A 9945-nucleotide genomic window follows, 5' to 3' on the forward strand; every position below is an offset into this window, starting at 1 on the left:
CCCCCCCCCCCCGCCGAGTGGGCCGTCGCATGCAGCGCACAACCATACTGCTCTCTCCGATCATGGCCTGGGCACCCACCCGCGCCATTCGCCCTCTCTGCTCACCGAGAGACATCCCCCTAGATCGGGGCGGGGGTGTAGTCCTCCGGGGAGGGGGGCCCAGCGTGCGCGTGGCGTCTTCATGTGCCCTGTTTTTCCTTCGCCGAGCCCTGTCCTGTCTCGGTGTCTTCCGGCGCCTGCCTGCGTCGAGTCTGAGTGCACAACTCAAGACTCAAGCAGCACAGAGTGCATATGGCGCTGGTTTGTCTCGAGCCGGGGATCCCCCGTCCTGCCCCGCTCCTCGCCCCTCGACGCATTTTTGAGGAGTCAAGTTGAATGCGGAGGACACGCCTGGCTGAAAGAGGAGGGCCCGGGCGGTTAACAGTCCCACCACACACGACCAATGTAATTGTAAGATAACGCCATTACATGGGAGCTGATCAAATGGGGAACACATGATGCAAGAGCACTTCGTTGTCACTCCGATCTCTCTTCCCGCCATCGCGCCAGACTAGCCCGCTGGCGTTGCTCTGCTTGCGCGATCTCGATGACGCGCTCGAAAGGAGAAAGGTTTCCCCTTCTCTCGGCGTCTCCTGCGCCGACCGGGCCGGCGAAGTGAAGTCCGAGCATCCTGTTCCCCTCCACTCCCATACCCACCTTTCTCCCTTCTTTCCCCCCCCCCTCTCTCTCTCTCTCTCTCCTCCCCGCTCCCATCACACTTGCCTCTGCTTTCTTCTCCTCGGCTGTCCACCTTCCGCCCTTTCCTCTCGGCTTCCCCCGACCGCACATGTCCACTCGGCCCTCCCTTGTTGGGCCATTGTTTCCGGATGCCGAGGACCATTCATCGTCATCCGCCTCGTCGTCCTCTGACGATGAGAACAGCTCCCTGTCCGATTTTGGATCGGACATCCCGATGATCGGTGACAGCGACTCCTCAGACGCAGAGGATGCCATTGTTGAGGGCATGCAGCAGGTGCCTTCCGGCAATGATCCCGAAGAGACCCCCTCCCCTGACGAGGCCTCCGCCTCCGTTACAGATGCCGTCCCCGTGGCTGCTCTCGTGGCGGCCCTCCAGTCCAAGGTTTGTATTTCCCCTTCCGCATCAAGGGCGTGTCTTTCGCCCCCTCCTGCCCTGGCCGATCTCTGACCCTCCATCTGTGCCATCACCATCCCATGTCTTCCACCTGCCTTGTCCTTCCTCCAAGCTGCGCCGGAATACCCGCGACTACCAGTCATATGTGCAGCTTGTGGAGGTGCTCGAAACCTCGGCTCAGCTGTCCCACCGTGAATTGCTCACGCATACACGAGACAAATTCTATCAGCACTTCCCCCTGCCTGCGCGTGCGTGCCTGCATTCACATGGTCATGGTCTTTCTCTTCCTCGCTCCCCCTCTCCGATTTTCATGCAAAGATGCCCGTCTGACTGATCTTTCTCTGATGTCCCTCCCTCTCGCTTTGTCTCTCGCCCCCCTGCCCCTGCCACAGGCGTCTGGCGGTCACACTTGCATGCTCTGGCTGCCGAGTTGCCGAGCCAATTTGACCCTGACTGCGCGCCTGAGCCGGAGAAGAACATCATTCGTACCTTTGAGAAGGCCTTGCTGGATTGCCCTAGTGCGTGAAGTGCCTCTATCGCATGTGGTCCCCCCCCCTGCGCCCTCCTCTCCCCACCCCCTGTCACCTTGTATCCCCTTGCCTGCTGCTGTCTTTCCCCACCCCCCCCCCCCCCCCTCCCCGCTCCCCCTTTGCCTTCCATTCCGTACTGACGGCCTTTCTTCTGCCCCCGGCCCAGCGGTTGATATTTGGATGGACTACATTCGCTTCCTGAACCGGCGCTTTGCCTGCCGATTGATGGTTTGTCTTGACGAGGGCACTGATCCGAGCGTCTACTCGATCTCCGATCTGCAGCTGGACGCCCACTTTTCGCCGGAGTCCATCCGCCGGGTCCTGGCGCGTGCGGTGCAGGTGTGTGGCTGGAGTTATTCCCAGGCGCCGGATCTTTGGCTTTTGTACTTCCAAACCGAGCTAGCTTTCGACGACGAGGTCTTCCCGCCCACCATGGCGCGAGACAGCACCTTCGGGATCGTTGAGCTGTCAGAGATCCTTGACCTACCAGAGGGCGGTATGTGTTTCTTCAGCCCTCTCCTGCTGCTCCTCCCACAAGGTCTGCCCTTCCTGTTCCTTCCTCACACTTTCCTTTCTCTCCCCTCCTTCCGGACTGGCCCGTTCTCTTCGCCCCTCTTCCGTCTCACCCCCCCCCCCCCCCCGGTGCGAATGCCAGCATTTTGGCCTACCTTCTCGCCCGAGTGCATTGATGAGGAGACTGCCAGCAGCAGCCGGGGGAGTGCTTCACTAAGCAAGTCTCGGGCCCAGGAGTCCAAGACGGACCGTTTGCGACGGATCATTTCCCGAGCCTTGCGTGCCCCGGTTGAGAGTGCGTCTCTCTTTTTCATTTCGCCCGATCCCTCGCGGCCCTCATCTTGGCAAATGCCCCGGGCTTTCTTTTGCTCTAACGCTCAACAGACCCCGAACCCGTGATGGCGGCTCTGGAGGCCTGGCTGGCAGACCTGTCCGAGGATGAACTCCCGTCGGGACAGCGCGGCAAGCTGCGAGCGCTGTCTGCCGACGCCCGCCGCGAAGCCACTGAGCTGGCCCCGCTCGAAGCCGGCGCCTTTGTACGCTTCCGCTTGCTGTTCTTCTCCCTGTCAAACACACACACACACACACAAACTCTCTCTCTCTCCCCCTCTTCCCCATGACCTTCCCTCCTCCATGTGTGCTGACGCATCGGCCCCTTGCACTTAGGGACCTACCGCCTCGATCGAGGGGGCACTGGCTTATGTCGATGCGGTTGAGGCCAAGCGCGCCAAGAGCAACCCCTTCCGGGCGCAGGTGGTTTATGAGCAGGCCATCGCCGCCTTCCCCTTCTCCCAGGAGCTCTGGAGTCGATACTGTCGCTTTGCCGACCGGTATGTGACCGACCCGGTGGCTGCCCTAAATGTCCACCACCGGGCTGTGCGCTTCTGCGGTTGGAGCGGTGCCTTCTGGGCCGGGTATCTGGCTGGCTTGGAGCGGTTTGGCAGCTGTACCTCTGCCGCGACAGGTACGCGCTCGCACCAGCACAAGCAGGGCCTCTCTCTCTCTCTCTCTCCCCTCCCCCTCTGTCCCCCTCCCCCCCTGTCATTCCTGTCCTTCCCCCGATTACCTTCTGAGTCTGACACACAGCCGGCACTTTCCTCTTGCGACGGATAGCGCTTGTTCAGCAAGCCATGTCCTCCGGGCTTCTGAATTCGGTGGACGAGGTGGTTCCGGTGTATCTGGCCCTTGGGGCCCTCCTATTGCGTTCGGCCCGGGCCGTGCTGACCGGGGACTCGGCCGCCAGCCTGGATGTCGTGCCCGAGGTGGCCGCACTGCGCGATGCCCTGCGCGCCGGGATTGCCCGAGCACAGTCCTGTACGCGAGGCAGTGATGCCACAAGCATGCCCCTCACTGCCCCATGGCCCCACTAACGAGCTTGTCTGCCCGCCTGCCCGCCCGCCTGCCTGCCTGTCTATGTCCGCCTGCTAAACAGTGAACCCCCCAGCCGGAGACCTCTATTTCCGCCTGGAGCGTTTCTGGGCACGAGCTGAGTACGAGGTATTGGGGGATCCTGCCGCCGGGCAGACGGTCTACGAGTCCATCATCAAGCTGCAGGGGCGCTCGGCCGAACTTTGGATCGAATATGCCAAGCTGGAGCTGTGCGTCCTCTCCCCATACGTGTCTTGCTCGATTGCTTCCCCTTCTGACAGCAGTCCTACGGCGTAGGGCATACAATCGAGCCCAGCCACAGTGGCGGACGGTTTTCCGTCGAGCGGCTGGTGCCAATATTGCCGACAACCCGGCGGCCCTGTTCGCCGAATGGTTGACTTGCGAGGGGCTACATGGCGGGCCAGCCGACCATGCTGACGCCCTTCGACGCGTGGAAGTCCAGCAGAAGATTCTGGCTGACCGGTATGCCCAGGCACTCAGCGCTCAGGCCGCCGCGGCCACCGCAGCAAATGAGGCGCCGGCTGAGCCTCGGCGCCGGGCCGCCGCCGCGCGACGCACTGCCGAGTCGGTTGAATCCCTTCCGAAGGCAGATGGACCTGCCTCAAAGGGGGAAAAGGTCGTATCGAAGGTGGCGGAGCCAGTTCCGAAGGTGGACAAGCCGCCTCCTGCCGAGGGCGCGACCGAGGGGACAAACCTGTCGGAGCCGAAAAAGCGTACTCGCGCGGAGGACACCTCGTATGTGACTTTTATGCTGCGCCCCATGTCTTCCCCCCCCCCCCCCTCTCTCTCTCTCTCTGTGTCTCCCTCTGTTGCTGTCGCTTTGTCCGGCCTTCTAACACTCTTGTCCAGGTCTTCTGTCTTCCTGTCAAATCTTTCCTTCAAAGCGACGGAGGAGGACATTCGAGCCTTTTTCGAGACTTTCGCCACTGTGACCTCGGTTCGCATTGTCAAAAATCCGCGCGGTATTTCAAAGGGCTTTGCGTATGTTGACCTTGGCGATGAGGTGCGTTTCCGCCGTCCTCCCTACCGTCCTCCTTCTTCTTCACTCTTGTTCTTCCTGTTGTTGGCCATTCAGCTGGTCACGACCGTGATCTGGAAACCCCCCCTCGGGGCCCCTCCCACCCCCCGTATTTTTAACCTCCTTTCTCACTGGTCTCTCTCTCTCTCTCTCTCTCTCTCTCTCTCTCTCTCTCGATTTTCCATCCACCAGATGGATGTTTCGCGCGCACTTGCACGCGACCGATCAACACTCATCGACCGGCCGCTTTTCATCTCGCCAGTCAAGCCCAAAGAGGCCTCCGCCAAGCAGGCACGCCCGAGCCCTCCCCCCACGGCGGTGGTGGCAACCAACATCCTCAAGCCACGGTCGGTGATGGCTCCCCTGCGGCCGGCGCACCTGGCCGCAAGTCGGCCGCGTCCGCGCATGGCTACGCCCAACATCGGCAAGACCACAAGTTCACTGTTTGCATCGAAGTCTAGCATGCCAATGGCCCCGACCGCGCCCAGTCCCGCGTCCAACAGCAAGACTGATGGACCCACAGGGTAGAGCTCCGCCATATGTCGGTCTTTTCTTCAACACCCCTCGATTGTTCGTTGCCACTCCTCCCTCCCCCCTCCCCCCCTTCCGTCCTTCCCACAGCACACGATGAACAGCATGCAAGCACCCTTCCTGTTGCGACACATGCAACTGATCTGGATATAATATATTTCCTAGATGCCCTTTCAGTGTGGAGGGCTTTCCAACTATGATGCCTGCCTTTGTAAAACCTAATTGGGCAAGCGTGGGAGGGTGCAAAGAGGGAGGGGGGGGGGGGCTGAAGGAATAGACGGGCCGCACTGTGCTGCCAAGGTCTCTCTCCACCACCATCCAGTCTTCCTCCGAGGCCATTCTCCCCGGAGCAGGGGACGAATTGTGGTGGTTCTTCGCTGTCACACCCACCTGCTCGCTCTTTGGTTTTTCTCCCCAATTGTCGGCCTTCTCCTTTGGGCGACGAATTGCCTCCATGTCGCGTTTCCTTCTTTCCCTGGGCCGCACACACAAGGAGGGAGAAAGGACGAGAGGAGGGAGCACATGGCGACTCAAGGGGACGGTATGCGGTTTTCTATGGTACAGTGCGCAGGGGAGGCAGGATGGGCCGCATATCCATCGATCATCCCATGCTTTCTTGGAAATGGTCTCTTGGGGGGGGGAAGGGGGGGGGGGGGAAACATATCCCCCGTCTAGCAGTCGAGAGAAGGGCCCTCAAGTTTCAGGAGAGGGAGGGAAAAGAGGGAAGAGAAATCCCCTTCACAGTTGCCGGAAGGATGGGCCCATGGCGGAAGAAAGCGAAGTGGGAAGGGCAGCCATGCCATCAGGAGCCCCCGAGACAAGAGCCCCAGTCTTCAACTGGAGGGACTGATGAAGAAGAGCCCGGGTGGTACGCGTGTGGCGAAGGAGCTCCACCAAAAGAGCACGGCGCCTGAGGAGGGCCTCATTCTCGGCCTGAAGGGCTTGACGGCGGAGCTTGACACGCTGGCGAACGCGTGCACTGGAGGCGGCGTTGCGAAGGCGCTGCTGGACAAGCTTCTCCTCGGGAGTCAGCTTGGTCGAACCGGCAGGACTTGAGGGAGGCGTGGCCGAAGCGGAGCGGCGCCCATCGGCTGGTGGCAACCCTGCCGGAGCGGCAGAATTTGACGAGTTGGAGGACGGAGGGGGCGTCGGCGAACTTCCGAGCAAATCCGCGCCCTCCATGCGCGAGACAAAGTCAATCGGTTCGGCGATGATATTCCCGAGGGCAAGTTGCAGGGAGGAGGAAAATCGCAAGCCGACGGGGGAATTTGCCGAGGCGGGATTCGGAGCATGGCCAGGGGAAGCCGATGTCGTCTGGGCCGGAGCACCTGACAAAGCATCAGTTTGCATGGCATCATGGTTGCCAGCAAGAACGAGAGCAGCGGCGGCGGCGGCGGCGGCGGCAGCAGCGGCAGCCGTGTCAGCCGAGCCGGCAGGCACGAGGGAGGAGGAGGAGGAAGAAGAAGGAGGGGGAGTGCGCAGGGAGACGCCCGGGATGACGACTGACCGAGCAGTAGAGGAGGGCGGCGAGGGGAAGGCAGAGGAGGGTCCTGAGGAGGGGAATGTAGAGGAGGGCCCGGAGTTGAGGGGGGAGGAAAAAGTGGGGGCCACATGCCCGGTACCATTGGCAGAGGTGGTGGTGGTCGGTGGGATTATTGATGCCGGGGAAGCCAGCGATGAAGCGGGCTCCTGAAGGGCGATGCTGGCGAGGGTGAAGAGGGGTGATAGTTCGGCGGTTGGAGGTGGTACGGCAAGGGCGGCGATGGAGCTGTGGAAATCCCGCCGAACGGCTGTCGTGAAGGCCGGTTCGGCATTGGGGGATGTGCGACCGGGAAGGAGATCGCGGATGCTGATCGGATGCACAGGAGCTGGGGGCGAAGCTGCCGATTGTCCGGAGGAGAGAGGAGCGGGGACAAAACGAAGAGCCGCGTCGGCGGCAATGGCAGCGGCCGAGAGCGGGAGTGGGCCAGTGCCCGAGGATGGGACCGGACTGGAGGGAGAGTGAAGCCCTCCCAGAGCGGCGATTAGCGGCAGATGAGACAGGGAGGCTACCGAGCCCGAAGTCGAGGAAGGGAGGGCCGCGGGGGTTGAGGAGGAGGAAGAGGAGGAGGAGGAGGAAGACTCGGCGACCGCCGCGGCAAAGGGGGCCGGCTGGAGGCTGCCATCAGTGGCCATGCGCTTGGCCGGCCGGGGCAGATGCGGGGGACTAAAGTGCGAGCCCGGGGCGGGTTTGGCGATGATAGTCGAAGAGGGAGAGGGTGCTGGGAGCTGAAGCTGTGGATTGGAGATCACTGAATCGGCTGTCGGGGCGACCGAGGAGAGCTGGAAGATCTTGAGGACAATGTCCTCGAGAGAGTGAGGGCGAAGATCTGGCGCGTGGGGATGAGCGACTGACAGGCGGGTAGAATCGAGCGAGAGTCAGTGAAAAATGCAAGCGCGGGGAGGGGGGGACAGTCCAGCCGGGAGGGGGGAGGAAAGAGGGCGAGGCGATTGCCGAGGGGTGCACTTCTACACACATGCGTGTGCATGTGTATATGTATATATATATATATATATGTGGGTGTGGGTGTATCGACGAGATGGATGGGGGGGGGGGGGTGGTTCGGAGGTAGGAGACGCACTGGCTTGGTGATGGATGGTTGGCGAGGAGGAGGGGTTTGCAAGCGGGGGGTGTCCTGCTGCTGCTGCCGCAGCAGCAGCGGCGGCAGCGGCAGCCGCGGCCACATTGGCAGCAGGCCGCATGAGGCCGGCCAAGGAGGACCCGAGGAGGGGAGCAGGTGGGGGATCGCCCGAAGGGAGCCGGTGACTGGCAAGATCGTCAGAAAATGGGGCCTGGCCAAGGGGGGGGCGGTGGCTCTCAAGGCACTGGGTGCCGTTAATGGGCATCCCCGACGCGAAGGCGGCTGGGGAGACAGGCGACATAAGAGGATGAGGGGATTTGGGTCGGAGGGGGAGATGTTTTTTTTTTTTGGTAATGTGGCTGTTCGAAGAATGCGGGGGCAGGGTGGATTGGGGAGGGGTGGTGTGAACTTGGGGGCCGGGCCGCACGAGTGCAGGCGCTTTTCAGCCCCCCCCCCCGCCCCCCCCCCTCCCCCCCGCCCGGGGGGTGAGAAGGATCGCATGGGGGGGCTGCCGCCCCCTCGTGCTCCCCCCTCCCGGGATTCCCCGCCACCTGGGAGGCCCCGAGCGGCGATCCCTGCTCTCATGCCTTCCTGATTGTAACAGCCTCAGGTGTTACCACGGCTTCCCTGCGCGCCATAGGCAATGGCGTCTCTTTGGTGCGGGAGATCGCGCCCCGACCCTCCCCCCTTCAACGCTCGCCTGGCCAAGCGTGGGTGCGAGGCGAAAGGGGGGTGGGGGGTCTGGGGATGGGGAGATCGCGCGCGTGCACCTGTCTATAGGTGCCTGGAGGGCATGGGCCCTCTCGTGCTCAATTTGGGTTGACTGAGGCCATCGCGACCACTGGGGCTACACGGCTGGGTGGGCAAAGAGGATGTCGGGGGTAGCGTGCGCGCATGCGTGTGTCTGTGTGTGCGTGTGTGTACGTGTGTGTGCGTGCGTGCGTGCATGTGCGTGCGTGCGTGCGTGCGTGTGGGTGGGTATGGGTGTATGCACATGTGTGTGTTTGTGTATTTATCTTTGTCGACCTCTGCCCAGCCAGTCTCCCTCGCGAATCATCATTACCTACCTTATGGGGCTTGGTGTTGGCGAGAAGCATTCGCGCCCCGCCCCTTTCCAAGCCAGGGGGGCCGGATGGCGGGCGGCGCCATGCGCGGTCTCCCGCCTCAAGCGTGTAAAAAGCAGAAGGTCCCCCAGCGAAGGCCGCGGGGGATTTCAGTTTTTGGCGCCGTTTGCGCTCCAACGGTTCGATCTTGCTTCGTGGGAGAGCGAAGGCGGCCGAGAGAGCGAACGCGTCTGCGCCCCTTGCGCAGTTGGCAGGCGAGCCTTTACTCCGCACTGTGCCTGCCAAACTCAGAGCCGCCTTGCGATCAAGCTCTCCCCGCCGCATGGGTGATCCTGTGTTGATCTCGCCTGCCCGGTCTTGAGGGGGGGGGGGAGAGAGAGGGAAGGGCGGGCCAAGCGCATCACAGTTTCACCTGTGTCTCGGCCCCAGGGGCGGGGCCCCTCGCGAGCATGCGCGTTGCCCCCCCCCCCCCCCCCAGGCTACCAAGAGGGCACAATCAAAAACACACATAAAGAAGGGAAAACCCCAGGAGGAGCACGGAGACCAACAAGAAAGGAGAATAAACCCAGAAACAAGGGAGGGGAGGACGTAAGGAAATGGGGGGTCCCCCACGCCCCGGGGAGGGGGGGGACAGGGGGGGGGGAAGAACCGGGGGGGGGGGGGGGGGCGGGGGGGGGGGGGGGGGGGGGTGGGGATATTCATGTGCGCCCCAGTCCCGTTTTTGGTGGAGAAGGGGAACCGGCGCGACGAACTCGGCTGCGGTCAACATTCGGAGGCCAAGGCTGGGGGCGGGGCGGCGTCCCAGCGGTGGGCTGCCCCCCCTCCTCCGGCTGGAGGCGGGTCCAGCCGGGGCACCGGGTGGGTAGGCCAGAGAGCCCACCTGCCCCTTGCACTTCGCCGTCCCGTTCCCCGCATTCTCTCGGCCGGTGTGGCCTTGGGCTCCCCCCCCCCCCCCTTCCGTTGTTAAGTTTGTCGGCCCCTCCGGGTGTCTGCCGGATTGTCACACTCTGCCTATACCGCGCTCCCGGCGCGGCCCAGTGCGCCCGCGTCGTAGGTTGCAGCCCCTGTGGGCCGACCGTGGTGCGAGAAGGCCAAGCACAAGCAACATGAAAGAGGGAGCGGGAGGCGGAGGGCCGGGGGGGGGGGG

General features: G+C 62.9%; 2 protein-coding genes across 2 annotated transcripts; one reads left to right on the plus strand and one right to left on the minus strand.

Moving 5' to 3' along the window:
- Positions 1 to 722: 722 nt before the first annotated feature.
- Positions 723 to 7203, plus strand: H696_03203 (hypothetical protein). The gene is made up of 12 exons (XM_009497087.1): positions 723 to 1120; positions 1245 to 1380; positions 1525 to 1650; positions 1829 to 2158; positions 2318 to 2470; positions 2560 to 2711; positions 2842 to 3139; positions 3289 to 3489; positions 3608 to 3773; positions 3841 to 4299; positions 4414 to 4567; positions 4775 to 7203. Exons 1-12 carry the CDS (start codon positions 827 to 829, stop codon positions 5108 to 5110), a joined length of 2805 nt encoding a protein of 934 aa, XP_009495362.1. The 5' UTR covers positions 723 to 826; the 3' UTR covers positions 5111 to 7203.
- On the minus strand, positions 5852 to 8128 carry H696_03204 (hypothetical protein; the record flags this gene model as incomplete). Its single annotated transcript, XM_009497088.1, has 2 exons — positions 7735 to 8128; positions 5852 to 7503 (listed from the first exon to the last, which is right to left on the minus strand). The coding sequence occupies exons 1-2, from the start codon at positions 8033 to 8035 to the stop codon at positions 5852 to 5854; spliced, it is 1953 nt and encodes a 650-aa protein (XP_009495363.1). The 5' UTR covers positions 8036 to 8128.
- Positions 8129 to 9945: the final 1817 nt, after the last annotated feature.

Source organism: Fonticula alba, assembly GCF_000388065.1.
Source record: "Fonticula alba strain ATCC 38817 unplaced genomic scaffold supercont2.4, whole genome shotgun sequence".
Taxonomy (NCBI): domain Eukaryota; order Rotosphaerida; family Fonticulaceae; genus Fonticula; species Fonticula alba.